Raw genomic sequence first — 14,057 nt, 5'->3', positions numbered from 1 at the left:
ATGAGATCTTCTATAGCAGAAAACCAATTTACTGAGTTAAGTATTATAGACAATAAAGCACTTCGCAATGCTGGAGGTTTGGAGAGTATAGTTATCCAGAAAACTCTTGACAGAGATAAGTTATTTACATATTTCTTAAAATGCATCAAAATTAATGAGATCTTCTATAGCAGAAAACAATTTTACTGAGTTACGTATTATAGACAATAAAGCACTACGCAATGCTGGAGGTTTGGATCAGAAAGTATACTTTATTCTATCCAGAAAACTCTTGACAGAGATAACTTATTTACATATTTCTTAAAATGCATCAAAATTAATGAGATCTTCTATAGCAGAAAACCATTTTACCTGTTAGCTTCTTCATATCAAAACCAAGGTCAATGACTACTTAGTGAAAAAGAATCGTAAAACAACAATGCTAAAAGAAAGTGAAGAAATTCTCAAACACCACGACATGTTGTTAGGTCTCCGATCACATGTACCTGTATAGTTCTACACAATGTTTCTTGAAACACGCTACCGCTATGTAACCGTCAGGGGTCAGAGCTATTCCGCTAGCCCCACCCCCTTTAACTGTTGCCACTTTCCGTATGAACGTCCCGTCCGGCCCAAACACCTGCACTCGGCCGTCACTAACGTTTCCTACAATGATATTACCTGCCGGGTCTATAGTAATACCTTCTGGGCCTTGTAATTCACCATCATTCTGACCTTCTTTGCCAAAAGTAAACATCAAGTTTCCTTGATTCATTTAGGTTGATATTAATCATGTAATAAATTTTCCATATTGTTTTGAATAATTGATAACGAATCATTGATAGAAGATTGAAATTATTCCACCATGCAATGGTGAAATAACAATGAAATAATTAACCAAATTGATAGCAGTATTTGTATGACTTATGGAATTTGATTGATGATTAGTTAAGAGCAAATGGTATTATGGGCAATAAAGCACTATGTAATACTGTATGTTTGGAAAGTTCATTTTATTCTATTCATAGAACTCTTGACAGAGAGGACTTTTTAACACATACTAGTATTTCTTAACATGCATCAGAAGGAATGAAACCACGGTGGATAGATTGAGTACAAGTAGCAGCAGCATCAATTGCTTGTATCATTATATTAGCAACACTTGTCACCACTTAGTGACTACTGCAATTTGCACAAAGCTGAAGGATGGCGCTTTTACAACTCCAGTGAACATGTGCATGTTTCAAGTTGCGTCAAAAATGACCCTATCAGGTCTTGCTTGTCATCTGCAGTTTTTAGAAAAGCTACAAGGGGTATTGTGCTGTCCTGCAATGCTTTATAAGCCCAGTCCTATAAATAAAACTTGACTGCATCTTCCTCAGGTCATGGCCAACTCAACTAAATCATCATGATAAGAGTCAATAACTTTTTAGCTACCGTTTTCAATCGCGCAATGTGATGCATTGTGGGTAATATTTCAAATTTGAAGCATGGAGAATAACCACGGTCTAGACAAGAACTGCTTACAAGTTAGGGACCTTTCTTTGACCTCGCGCATGCGTAGTTCAAACCGTGAGCCAGCTTGTAAATTGTGTCATCAAAATTTCTTCAGCGCTTTTTCCTTGGCGTTGGGCGCGATGTCCCTCCTTTCCATGGCCTCCTCCAGCCTTGAGGCGGCTTCAGCTTGACAGTTGAAGTACGCCACGGACAGGGGGGTGTTGCCGTCGTTGTCAGCAGCTCGCAGGTCGGCCTGCCCATCAATGAGGACGTTGATGACGTCAACGTGGCCGTACATTGCCGCCAAATGAAGCGCGGTTAAGCCGTGTGCGTTACTGTCGTTGATGGATGCGTAGCGTTGCAGCAAGATGCGCACAATGTCGCGAAAACCGTTCTTTGATGCGATGTGCAGGGCCGTCTCATCTCGCACGGTGTCCCCAGCTTTGTATTTCTTCAGGATGTAGTCAGTCACCTTCTTCTTCGGTCCCGCTGCGCCTTCGCCGTACTTCAAGACCCTCCCATACTCATTGACAGTGAAGGATCCACCTTGCACACGTTGTAGAAACAGCCCCGTCTTCCAAGCGTCCACAAGAACATAGCACCACATCAGTCGCCGTCCGCCCTGTGGTACTTCTTCCTTTCCACGAACGAGATACACGCGCTCTTGCTCGCTGGTGAGGTTTCTGGCGCTAAGCTGTGCGTTTAGAATCTCGTTGTTGACTTGGTGAGAGCAAAGTGCCTTAGCAGCGCGGAAGTTTCCAAAGAGCGATGCGTAGTGTAAGGGCGTGTCCCCGTACTTGGTCTCCTTCATCCTGTCTGCATCTTTGTCCAGAAGGAACTTGACCAGTTCTGGGGAGGCGAGCTTAGCGGCGACGTGGAGAGCGGTTTCACCCTCTTCTTTCGAGATGTGGTTCACGTCTGCTCCACAGTGTGTGAGATATCGTACCACGTCTAGATGGTCGTTCTGACAAGCAAGGAAGAGCGGCGTGGATCCCTCTTTGCTCTCCTGATTGACATTGGCAGATCCTTCAACGACCAATTTCTCCACCGCCCCAATGTTGCCGGCTGCTGCGGCGAAATGAAGAGGGGTCAGCCCCTTTAGGGGCTCCTTGCTCTCTACTCCACAAGGATTGTTGCTTATCAGGCGATGTAAACGGGTCTCGTCTCCACTTCTCGCTGCTTGGTGAAGTGGACTCAGGCCTTCCTCAAGTTTGTCGTTGAAGTCCAGCTGTTCACAGATTTTTACCAGGCATCTTTCTTCCGCGATTTCCCTGGCAGTCTTCCCGACGCAGTCTTGATGAGCGTTGTTGTTGTTGTCAACTGTCTGGTTTGAGATGAAGGCCCAGTCAGAGAAGTGTAGGATGGCGACTACTGTGTACCTGTTGTTGTAGTACACGGCTTGGTGGAGAAGGGTGAACCCGTCTTCGTTCTTTGCGTGCAAGTCGCACGATTTCAGCAGAGGTCCTCCTGGAAACCCGCCGGTTCTGATGATTTCGAAGGCCTGTTCAGTAGCGGCCGATTTATCTACGGTGGACAAAAAAATAGATATTGGTTTGCATACAGTCAAGAGTTTGCCAAGTACAGACCCCAGAATTGGCAGAAAGACCCTTCAAGCTATGGAAATACAATATTGTGAAGACATAGAGCCTAGGGCCCTGGACCATGCAACATGGAGGAACCTAACAGATGAGAGCAAGGGGCCAGTTCATGGCCTAGGCACTTACCTAGGCAGGTAGGCAGCACAAAAGATAAACTTTTTTGTCCAATTTGATCATCACGCTCATAAAAACATTAACGGACAATCATAGAATGCAAACGTGAGAGTGTTACGCCCCCATACAACATCTGCTTGGAGATTATAAATTACCTACCTGCATCTGTGTAGTAATGGTTATGCACGTGCATGATGTTCCTATCGCCAATCTGGGCAGCTGTTCCCTCAACGATGCGAAGTCTTTCTGGAACGGGTGCTGAAAGAATCAGAAAACAGGGACGTTATTTTAACTTCCAGCTAACGGCTAAATCATATATGCAGTAGTGACGATCGATAGGAAGTAATTGTTTGCCAATTATTACCAATAGGCTGTTTGTAAATATCTTTTGATTACAAGTAACTTAAAAGAATAGATACACACAAACTGAATCAAATGTTAGTGTTTTAATCTCTGGTGCAAGCTCACCGTCCGATGGTTGTGTGACGAAGCGCCACATTGCGACTGCAACGCCCATCACAGCAAGGAGCATAACAAGTACTACGGACATAGCTATAGGGACTTGTTGAATGACCGAGACTGGCTCCATCCTGATCTATCTGTTGAACAAACAGAAAAGTTTAGGATAGTTTTGTGTATGTTATGTGTAAGTCTGATGATGACGATTCTTTCAAGTCCAGACTGTGGTGTATATTTTGTACAGTCCCCACCTTAACTTAAACACACGTAATACTATACAAACATAAGTGAACAAAGGATATCTAAACTAAACAAGCTTGCATAACTGCATTGAACCAGGTGCTTTGAGTTCAGGTAAGTTTTGCCTCATACGCACATTCCACCGGTGCACAGAAGGACGTTAAGACTACGAGAACATACATGTACCTCTGCTTGGACAGAATATGCTTATGAAATAGGGGTTATGGTCTTTGGAGCAAACGTCATTGAGCGGCAGGAAACGTCAACGACATGGTTACGAAACTAGTCTTTTAAAGGTCTTTCTTCGAATTCATTCGCAGCTTCGTTTTTAGGAATCATGAAAGACAAGGTTGCGATAACCAACTGGCATACGTACCTCACTGTTCTCAAAATGGGATGAAATTCGAAGTTTCCTGTGGCAAAGCGGTCGCATCAGCTTTTTCGTGGCTGCTACGATGCTTTTGTGTGCTCCCGAGCAGTCGAGGGTCCAAGAGGAGGTTTGCTAACTTCTGTTTGTCTTTCCAGACGGATAATTCGCCGGAGATGTACAAAGAAAATGACAGTGCTTGCACGGGCATATTCTCTATTCAATGCTATAACAACAATGTTATTTTGTCGGATACCATGCAAGAAAGCCAGTGTAGTCCCTTTCTTAATGTGAAGAGTGTTACAATCCCCCACCAAGAACCTCCACCAGGATGATGGTAAAAAGGGGAAGTCCCTTCGTCGGCACTGAGTACATGTTGTTTTGAAAAGGTGTGTCCAACTAACCTTAGTGACCTCATTCTAAATGCGATAACAATGACTTTATTTACTCGATAAACTTGTTTTCAACCTTAACGCGTTTGCCGTCACAATCGCCCTATTACCTTTTGATAGACAAACTAGACGTATAAAAGGAACAGGTATGGCTAATTAGGCGATCCCCTCTATCTTCAACGCCAGCCAAGAATCGACGAGAGTGGCAAACAAACACACCACTTATTGCAGATCGACGCTAAATCCAGCACATGACCTTAACATGACTTCTAAAACTAAACAAAGGTTTATGTTTAAATATTGGTTTAAGAACCGTATATCTACATTCAAATCCGTTATAACTACGATGCAAAGGCCTGTATGTACATGCATGCATGAATTGTACTAAGTTGCATGGTTTATCATGACAGATTAGATTCCAGATCTAGATGAGATTTATGTATTTTACGGTCTCCAGAATCTGATATGCATATGTATGTAGGACCGTCCTTTAGCTGTAGATCTAGATTGGCAAGTAATGGAAACATTAATTATTTGTACTTCCATGTAGCAATGAAACAGTTTATTGCAACTCATCGTTCAAACACAGCATAAAAGCTCAAACACAACAACACAACACGACATAGGAAAACGAAGCAAAGAAGTTCGTTCAGGCAAACAAGCGCAAAACATGACCTTTGTATCTTGTGAACTCATGACATAGCGCTCATAACGTCATTTTTAGTGTGAGTATAAGACATTAGTAGGAGGCCCATCCATTACGATATTTTGTCAGTCGAATTGTCTCTTTTTGTAGCATTTTGCTTTAGGGAAGAGAAAAGGAACTTTACTTTGTCATAATCAACGCAAAACCAACATGAGAATTTCTTTATGGCCAGTCGACAAGTAAATTGAAAGACTTTCAAACTCAAAAGACGAACTATCTAAACCAGCGATGTGACCATTCTAACGTTGCCTTTTATAATTGCTGCATGTTACATTATATACAAGTTCGTCATCCCATACGTATCGCCACACCCAGAAGTCCAAAGCTTAAGGTTTTAACAAATAGGGTGAAGTCACCACCACGCTGGTTGCGTCTGATGAAATCACCTGGTTTAGACTTGTGACCGGTCTTCTGACCGAAGCTACCTTTCAAGAACCCGACACATCATAATGTGTATTGTACGTCGTTGCTAGAGACGTCAAGTAACGGTTCACTGTAAAAACATTTGCGTTGTTACCATAACTGTTGTCTGACTCTAGAATGGCAAGTAAAGGTAAGCTGGCAAGCAACGACTTTGACGAGCAGTTCCTGACGTGCCCCGTCTGCATGCTGCACTTCCGGGACGCCAGGATTCTGCCATGTCTGCACACATTCTGTAAGCAATGTCTGCAGGAATGGGCCGCCAAACAACAGCCGCTGGAGTGTCCAACCTGCCGCACACAAGTCAGTCTACCAGACCAAGGCGTGGACGGCCTCAAGACCAACTTCTACGTCAACAACCTGCTGGACTTTGCGGCCGTGAAGAAAGGGGCGGAGCCAGGTGTGCCGTGCCAGGTGTGCGAGGGGAATGTGGAGGGGTCAAACTTTTGGTGTGCCGATTGTGCTACCTTAATGTGTGAGTCATGTACAGCAGTGCACAGGAAACTTCCTGCTACAAAAGACCACGAAGTTACCGCCGAAGAGACACTTAAAGTAGAAAAAGATGTGAGCAAGTTCCAGCGTAAACGGCACTGCAACAAACACAAGAACCATGAACTGGTCTTCTACTGTGAGAGCTGTAACGCTCTGGTTTGTACAGCATGTACCGCAGTCGACCACCGACCGGGCAATGATCACAATCCAGTAGAAATCTCGACCGTTGCCCAAGAGAGAAAAGAAACGCTGCAAGGACTTCTTCAAGAGATAGACCCCCGCCTGAAGGAGATTGAAGCCTCTATTGACGAAGTTGACAAGAAGATGTCAAAGATAATCCCTTCTAAAGACGCAGCCACAAAACAAGCCAAGGCGTATTTCCGCCAACTTGTTGACATCCTGCAAAAACGTGAAAAGGAGATTTTGAGCCAGATTGAAGAACAATGCCGAGTCGACAGCAAAGGTCTAGAAGCAAAGAAGGAAGCAATAGCATTTGACTTGACCGAACTGACGAGCGCGCAAACGTTCTGTCAACAAGCTGTGGAACACGGTAGTGACGTGCACGTTGTAGAAGTGGGAAACCAAATCCAAACAAGAGTAGAAACTCTGCTGGCAAAACCGCTGGATCTGGAGTCCAACTGGAGCGAGTTTCAGTTCGTAGAGAAGACGGCTCTTGTGGACTTTGAGAAAGAAGTCGACAATTTCGGAGGGTTAGAGACAGACATCGACGTCTCTAAGTGCAATGTGGTTGTAAAGCCGGCTGTTCGAGGGTTTCGGTGCGTTGCCATGTTGACTACGATGAAAAAAGGTTGTCCGCGCGTTACAAAAAGTGAAGTCGTCACAACCAACATGAAGGACACGTTTGGAAATGACGTCATCACACAACTACAGATGACCGGAGGAGGTGTATGGGAAATATCGTACCTACCCAAGGTCACAGGCAAACACAGGTTAGAGGTCAAGGTGAACTCGCAGCATGTGGCAGGAAGTCCGTTTGACGTTCAAGTACAAAGTGAGGACACACCTGTGTTAACTATCGGACGGCCGGGTAGTGGGGTGGGGGAACTGAGCGGACCGGCAGGTGCCGCGGTTGATGAGGACGGCAACATTGCGGAGGTGGATAATAGCAACAAGCGGGTTCAGGTTTTCGATGCAGACACAGGCCTACCTTTAAGGAGCTTCCCCGTAGATGGTAAAAAGCCGTATGGTATTGATGTGGACTCGAATGGGAGGTTTCTTGTTACCTCGTACGGCAAAGACCATGGAATCAGACGTTACTCTACAGAAGGCGAACTTTTGAACACACTCCAGTCTGACTGTGTACAAGATCCAGCTGGTGTAACTGCACTGAAGGACGGCCGCATGGTGGTGACAGACAACACTCAACAGTCCTGTCTCCTCCTGCAGCCCGACGGGAGCCTCATCCGGGAGGTCGGCAAGGGACACTTCCAGTTTCCATTGTTCATAGCAGCGGATGAGTCACGTGACGTGATGTTCGTTACAGACAGGAACGCAGACGAAATAGTTGCGTTCGATCTTGACGGAAACTTGATGTTTACTTTTGGTAAGAAAGGTAAGAATGATGGTGAATTACAGGGACCAAGAGGTATAACACTAGATCCAGCTGGTAATATCATTGTAGCAAACGGTGATGACGGCCGTGTGCAGGTGTTTGGGCCTGACGGAACGTTCATACGGAAGGTGGCTACAGTTAAAGGGGGTGCGGCTAGAGGAGTCACTCTGACTCCTGACGGTTACATAGCGGTAGCGTGTTGCAAGGCAGGTTGTGTAGAACTGTACAGGTACATGTGATCTGATGCCTAACAATTGCAACATGTTGGGGTTTTTGAAATTGTTCACTTTCTAGACTAGTGTTGTTTTTGTTTAACTTACCATTGCTTTGCACTAACATGTCAGTGATAGTTGTTACGATCGTTCGAAGAAGCTGACAAGTAAAACGTTTTTGTGTTACATAAGGAACATTTAATGATATACAGAAATGTACAGTTTATTCTTATTAAGTACTTTTTAACAAGTATTTTGGTTGATTTTTTATGATTTGAAATCCTTCTGTTTTCACCATATTCTTGCAAGTGGTACAAGTACAAATGTATAACCAGTGAGAAATACGATAATCTAAACATGTCTATTCGTGTTGTATGATGCAATTGCTCGAGATGTGTTGAACACGAGCTAGCTTTATCCTTGATTCAAGACAAAATAAAAGACTATACTTACCTAGTGATTTTGACCAAGGAGGTTTTTTTTTACCAAGTTCTTTTGTCCACAAGAGGCCATATTGGCGCGTCACATGTTTGATATTCATTTTATCACTTAGGAACAGTGCATTAACCTGAAACCCGGGATTCATAAACGGGAGATTGCTCTTATATAATGGCAATGCTAACATATGGCAGCTTTAACTTGTCCGAAGAGGATAAAAGTGGACATTCGAATAAAAAGTCCCCGACCCGGTGTCACGCCAAATTTCTGCTAGATATTTGATCCGTGGGCTTGCGTAAACATCGGGTCGGATAAGGGCTCGGGTTAGAATTATGGCACGGTTCGGAAAAGGGTTATAAGTAAGGTTAGCCAAAAAAGAGTCGGGCAATTTTTTGGAAGGGGCAAACTTTTACTTGAGACTGCTTGACCCCGGGACCCCCTCTGTCATCAAATGAACAGGTGCATCTGCGCAGAGCATGACGGGATAAAAACATGGCGGAGGGCGGTGTAGATGAGTTTTATCAAGTTTTCTCCTAAATCCAGCTATTCCTAACGATTCTCTTGTAATGCACACAGGTAACACGTGGTTCTTAAGAAATTTTGCGAATTTCAGCGCATGACATCGCGTAATGGAGGTGATAAGAGGCTTTGTGTGGACGGTACTCTTTGCCGGGTTTGTTGTCCTAGCCGTACAATACTGGCTGGACCGGAAAGGTTATAACTTTGAACACAAGGCGATAGCTGCCATCACAAGAGAATACATAGGTGAGCACGTAGATAACGAGAAATAAGAATCAACTGGTATAGGGTAGGCCTTATCCCAAAGGTTGTTAAATGGGGAAACGCGTTGTGAAGGCACTGCACCATAATGTAATTTACTAGTACATGATGAGGTACCGTTATATTTACGTCTGACTCAGTCTGTTGTTAACTTTTGGACTATTGGAAGGTTTCCACATATCTAATCAAATGAATCATATGCGGAACTGACATCCAGGGATAGTCTTCAGTTTATTTAGGTTAATTCTAACCATGTAATAAACCATGCAAAGTGCCAACAGAATGTAAATTCCTGCACATTTGCATACAAATTTACATTCTGTTTGCACTTTGTAACAAAGACATAATGTTTATACTAGCTTAGTTAATGTGGAAAGTTCAAGTGCAAATCCTGCCCTAGACGATATTGTGACACTTACAACAATACAATGAATAGACAAATTTTTTTTTTGCTAAATGATATATATAGCAATAGTATGTATACACCATATATGGACCATCTCAAAAACTTAAGCTGCTCATTACTTGTATGTTTTTTCCAATTTTTATCTACTTTTATGCTTGATGCAAATTTTGATGAAAGATCGATGTCATTAACATTTCCCAGATGCTGACCGTGAGACAGCGATGAAAGCCATCGTAGACCACCTGCGGGAGTTGAACCCAAACGGCCTGCTGCCCGATGAAGACTTACAGTGGCTGTATGTGGATACCAGTAAGTAAACAACAACAACAACAACTACAGCAATGCTCTGAGGTCTCAGCAGTGAAATGATATTCAATAAGAAGTACTGGACATTTGTTGTGGCTTACTCAACAATGTATAAAATCGGCTTTTGAAGATTGAAGGTTGAATAGCCAGGTTACACTTCTAAGGATTTTAATTGTGTATTGTAGAGTACTGTTATGCACACACACATGCACAAACACACACACACACACACACACACACACACACACACACACTTTAACCAAGAACAATATCTCCCTGTGGATTAGAGGCCTCTTCCATTGATCCAATGACCTGGAATGTCTACTAGTAATTCTACCAATTCTGATCTCTACTTTACTCCTGCAAGTCATGACCTTTTGCCCTTCACTTCCTGACCTTTTTGTGCCTCTGTATATCATATGGGAATAACTGCAGGAACAAAGACAAACGGACAGCACCTGTCTCTGAGGATAACATGCGCACCTGTATCCCCACAGCTGAACATGTGGGACCCATGTGTCTGCTGCACCTGTCTCTGACGGAGTACCTGGCCTTCGTGGGTACAGATCTGGATTTCGAGATAGCTCCACCAAAATATGGTAGGATTGAAAATAATTATCCGTACTGTGTGCTTGGCCAAAAAACGCAAGCCGTAGCAAAGCCACTCTGTCCTACTACTACAGCTACTTGAAAAAGCATCATGCTTCACCTCAGTTAAGGATGACTGCATTTCCTTTACCGTACATGTACCGACACTGTACTTGGTATATGTATATGGCTTCATCTACTATTCTAACAGGTACATAGGTTTATCCTCATGATAATCGTTTTTTTCTTTGCACAGAAATTAACATTTGTAATGTATCTAGTAGGTTATTTGGAAGAATTAGTGTCAAGATATATATTTACACAAACATTTTTTTCATATCAAAGTGCCTTAAAAAAAGTGCAACGAACCAAATCTGCATGGAAGTCATCCTTTACACTAATCCTAATAGACTGACCCTGACTGGCAATGATAGCATGGCAATCATTGGTTGGACGAATGAGAAAGTTTTCTTCCATTATGCAGAGAAAAGTGCTGAAGATAGAGACGGCAGAAAGAGCAAATCAGGCAGAAAATCTCAAGAAGAGTGTGTTTGTGAGGAAGAAGAATTTGAAATAAGACAAGAAGACAACGACAAGAAGGGGAACAAAATGCGAAAGGATAAGAAGAAATACAAGGAGAAAGACTCCCAGAAGAAAAAGGAGAAGAAGAAACAAAAGACGAAGTCAGCTGACCAGAGCTGCTGTACTCAAAAGGAGCAGAGTCAGGAAGAAGGGGAAGAAATTCGGAAAGACTTTGTCAAACCCTGGAAAAGAGGTAAGTTCATTCTTTATTTATCTTTCCACAGTCGGATGGAAAGGGTGATTTTTGTGGCGTTTTTGATTTGTGGTTGATTCAACTCTATAGTTCAGTAGTAATACATATGAAAATATGCATGTCTGCAGTGTTGTGGAGAGGTCACCGCAAAAACATTATCTTTGCAATAGAATGTTGATACTAACTTAAAAGTTACTTCTTCTAAAGTTTGTGTATTCATAATCATAATCATGTTTTGTTGCAGATTCAGTGTGCCAATACCTGAAGCACTACATACCCAAACCTAACAGCTCACTGGAGCTCAACTGTAAGTTGTAGGCTTTTATGCAAACTCATGATGTAATTTGTAAATAGTATAGTCTGATTATGACTGTCCATCACAATTAGCAGTTCAACCAATGGGAGAATGCCAATAAGCTGTTTGACCAATATGAGAGAGTGGCTGCATGTCTGTCAAATGTTTGCATTTGTATCTTTTTGTTTTGTATTTCTACATGTTCACGGAGGTGGTTGGGGCTAATGAGATTGGTCTATTTGTCAGAGACTGTATTTGTTTTCATTTGCTAGGTCATTAACGCATGTACAAAATGTAATTGACAATCCTACAGGGCATGGCTGGGCAAACACCTCGGAGACTGTGATCGAAGGAGATGGGGTGCAGACAAGAGTCAAGCATGATGCCGAGTTCACTGTCAACCTTAAGCCAGGTGAGCTACATGTGTGGAAGTGTGAAGTTCATTTTCATGCCCTTGAATAGACCAAACCTAACTGTCCATCACAATCAGCAGTTCGACCAATGAGAGAGTAGCTGCACTTCCTTCAAATAGTTGCATTTTTATGTTTTTATTTTACATTTCTACATTTTGACAGAAGTGGACAGGGCCATGGAATTTGTCCATTTGTAAAAAAATACCCCTAAACCTGGTAATAGTGTGTACATAAAGGTTTTTGTAGGTTTGTAATCAAATTTGTGTTTTCAAACTGTATGTATTTGACTTCACCATCTTACTACAGGCGACACAGCCTGGGTTCTAACAAGCGACGACCATCTTGTAAACTGGAGCATGGACACGTGGATGATCGAGTACGGACGCGGTTTCACGCCGATGCCCATTGCCTCGTCCATCCTAAACGCAGCCCTGTACACACGAGACTGGCCAACACTCAAGTTTCTACTCAACCTGTACTACAAGGGTCTAGTAAGGGAGTTCACCTTCCACTCATCTATTGTGCAAGACTTTCTGGAGGAGATGCACCATCTACAGCCATTCTTACAGTAAAGCCTAGGGGCCCAGAAAGGATAGCCTGGCTTGGTAGGCAACCCAGCCTTTTCTGGAAACACATTGTTTCAGTCATGGGCAATGTTAGACATAAAACAATAAGTACTGAAGGTCAGGTAACTTGGGGTTGAAATGTGATCCTAGACTGCAGGTCAGACTGTGTATTAGCTGACTGCTTGCAATCATGATCTAGCTGTATTGCATTTACAGCAAAATGTATGAGTGTCAAAACGATTTCAAGGTACAGAGATTGTTGTGATAATAGTGCAATGTACATGTAGATGTGAAAATATAAATGGAAGCAAGTAACAATACAACACAGTATAGAAAATTTAACTTTGTAGACTAAATATTTATATAAAATATTGATTTTCTATGCTTGATCCAGGGAATGTTTGTATAGCTGCTACTAGTGCTAGACTGTATTTTTACATACACAGTTATGGTATACAAAGTTGCAATCTATTCATATTTCTTGTATCTTTTTTTTATTGCATGGCTGGGTCAAAGCGACAAAGCTACCTATCTATGTGTGATGTTTGTAGAATTCTACAGGAAATCACAAATAAACATGTACATGTGTACATAAACTCATGGCAGTGTTTGTGCTTTACTGATAATGTTTGTGTCCTGGGCACAACACTGTTCACTGTTCACAAGTTGTAGTGCCTAGTGGCACAAAGAGCAGCAAGTTTCCTTGCAGTTTCAGTAGCAGGGTATATTTTTACAGGGAGAATGTTGCTACCTCTTCCCCTTTAACATGCTCGAGGCACCTAGAGCTCCCCAGACACGGGACTCCTGTTTTACGTCCCTTACAAAATACTGGTGCAGCCCCAACCGAGATGCCCTTCCCAGGATTTTCCAGGTTCCAACTAATTGGAACCAGGATCTACATCTCGCTTTAGGGAACTCTCCTGTGGTTGACATGAGTTGCTGTAAGCAGTTTGGTTGGTTGGTTGGTTTGGCAAGGATCATGTGATGCTACAGTAACTGTAGCGTGTATGTCATGGACTCAGTGTAGAATTGAAGTCAAATAAGCAATCATGACCAGTGCTTGTTGAAAAATACTACATGTTTATTCCATAATTTCTTGTGTATGGGCAAATATATTTAAGTACAATTTTTTTTACTCAACTCCAATGGCTTCATTATAATTTGTGACATGGTCCGATGGCTTCACCATAATCATGTATTGTATCCTCAACAGAATAGCACAACACATCAACACATTGTGCAAAAGACTGGAAACATTCATGAAATGCTTTATTTAGGTAGCATTGTGAAGATTTTACATCAGAAATATCTGCAAAATGTCCAATATTAGTCCAATTCTGAATGTACCAGTGCCCTCTGAGCATCGTGCTTTAGTTAGCAATGTATTTGCTTTACCTCATATTGAGAGGTTTTACCACTTTTGTTAACAGCAAAATACATC

At 42.5% G+C, this 14,057-nt stretch overlaps 3 protein-coding genes across 4 annotated transcripts; 2 read left to right on the top strand and 1 right to left on the bottom strand.

Annotated features, from left to right (window-relative positions):
- Positions 1–618: 618 nt before the first annotated feature.
- On the bottom strand, positions 619–4,611 carry LOC136420925 (putative ankyrin repeat protein RF_0381). Its single transcript, XM_066408057.1, has 4 exons — positions 4,264–4,611; positions 3,657–3,787; positions 3,348–3,446; positions 619–3,000 (listed from the first exon to the last, which is right to left on the bottom strand). The coding sequence occupies exons 2-4, from the start codon at positions 3,775–3,777 to the stop codon at positions 1,577–1,579; spliced, it is 1,644 nt and encodes a 547-aa protein (XP_066264154.1). The 5' UTR covers positions 3,778–3,787; positions 4,264–4,611; the 3' UTR covers positions 619–1,576.
- Positions 4,612–5,789: 1,178 nt separating this feature from the next.
- LOC136421076 (tripartite motif-containing protein 2-like) lies at positions 5,790–8,076 on the top strand. The gene has a single exon (XM_066408222.1). It carries the CDS (start codon positions 5,893–5,895, stop codon positions 8,074–8,076), a length of 2,184 nt encoding a protein of 727 aa, XP_066264319.1. The 5' UTR covers positions 5,790–5,892.
- Positions 8,077–8,987: 911 nt separating this feature from the next.
- LOC136420699 (sigma non-opioid intracellular receptor 1-like) lies at positions 8,988–13,216 on the top strand. Of its 2 annotated transcripts, none has more exons than XM_066407778.1 (7): positions 8,988–9,252; positions 9,875–9,982; positions 10,477–10,578; positions 11,052–11,342; positions 11,587–11,649; positions 11,951–12,049; positions 12,357–13,216. In XM_066407778.1, exons 1-7 carry the CDS (start codon positions 9,117–9,119, stop codon positions 12,620–12,622), a joined length of 1,065 nt encoding a protein of 354 aa, XP_066263875.1. In that variant the 5' UTR covers positions 8,988–9,116; the 3' UTR covers positions 12,623–13,216. The 2 variants fall into 2 exon arrangements, with proteins under 2 accessions (XP_066263875.1, XP_066263876.1); XM_066407779.1 differs by having other exon boundaries at positions 11,951–12,054; positions 12,362–13,216.
- Positions 13,217–14,057: the final 841 nt, after the last annotated feature.

Source organism: Branchiostoma lanceolatum, chromosome 15 (assembly GCF_035083965.1).
Source record: "Branchiostoma lanceolatum isolate klBraLanc5 chromosome 15, klBraLanc5.hap2, whole genome shotgun sequence".
NCBI classification, from domain to species: domain Eukaryota; kingdom Metazoa; phylum Chordata; class Leptocardii; order Amphioxiformes; family Branchiostomatidae; genus Branchiostoma; species Branchiostoma lanceolatum.
The sequence above is the reverse complement of the archived record's forward strand: the minus strand, read 5'-3'. Positions and strand labels throughout refer to the sequence as shown.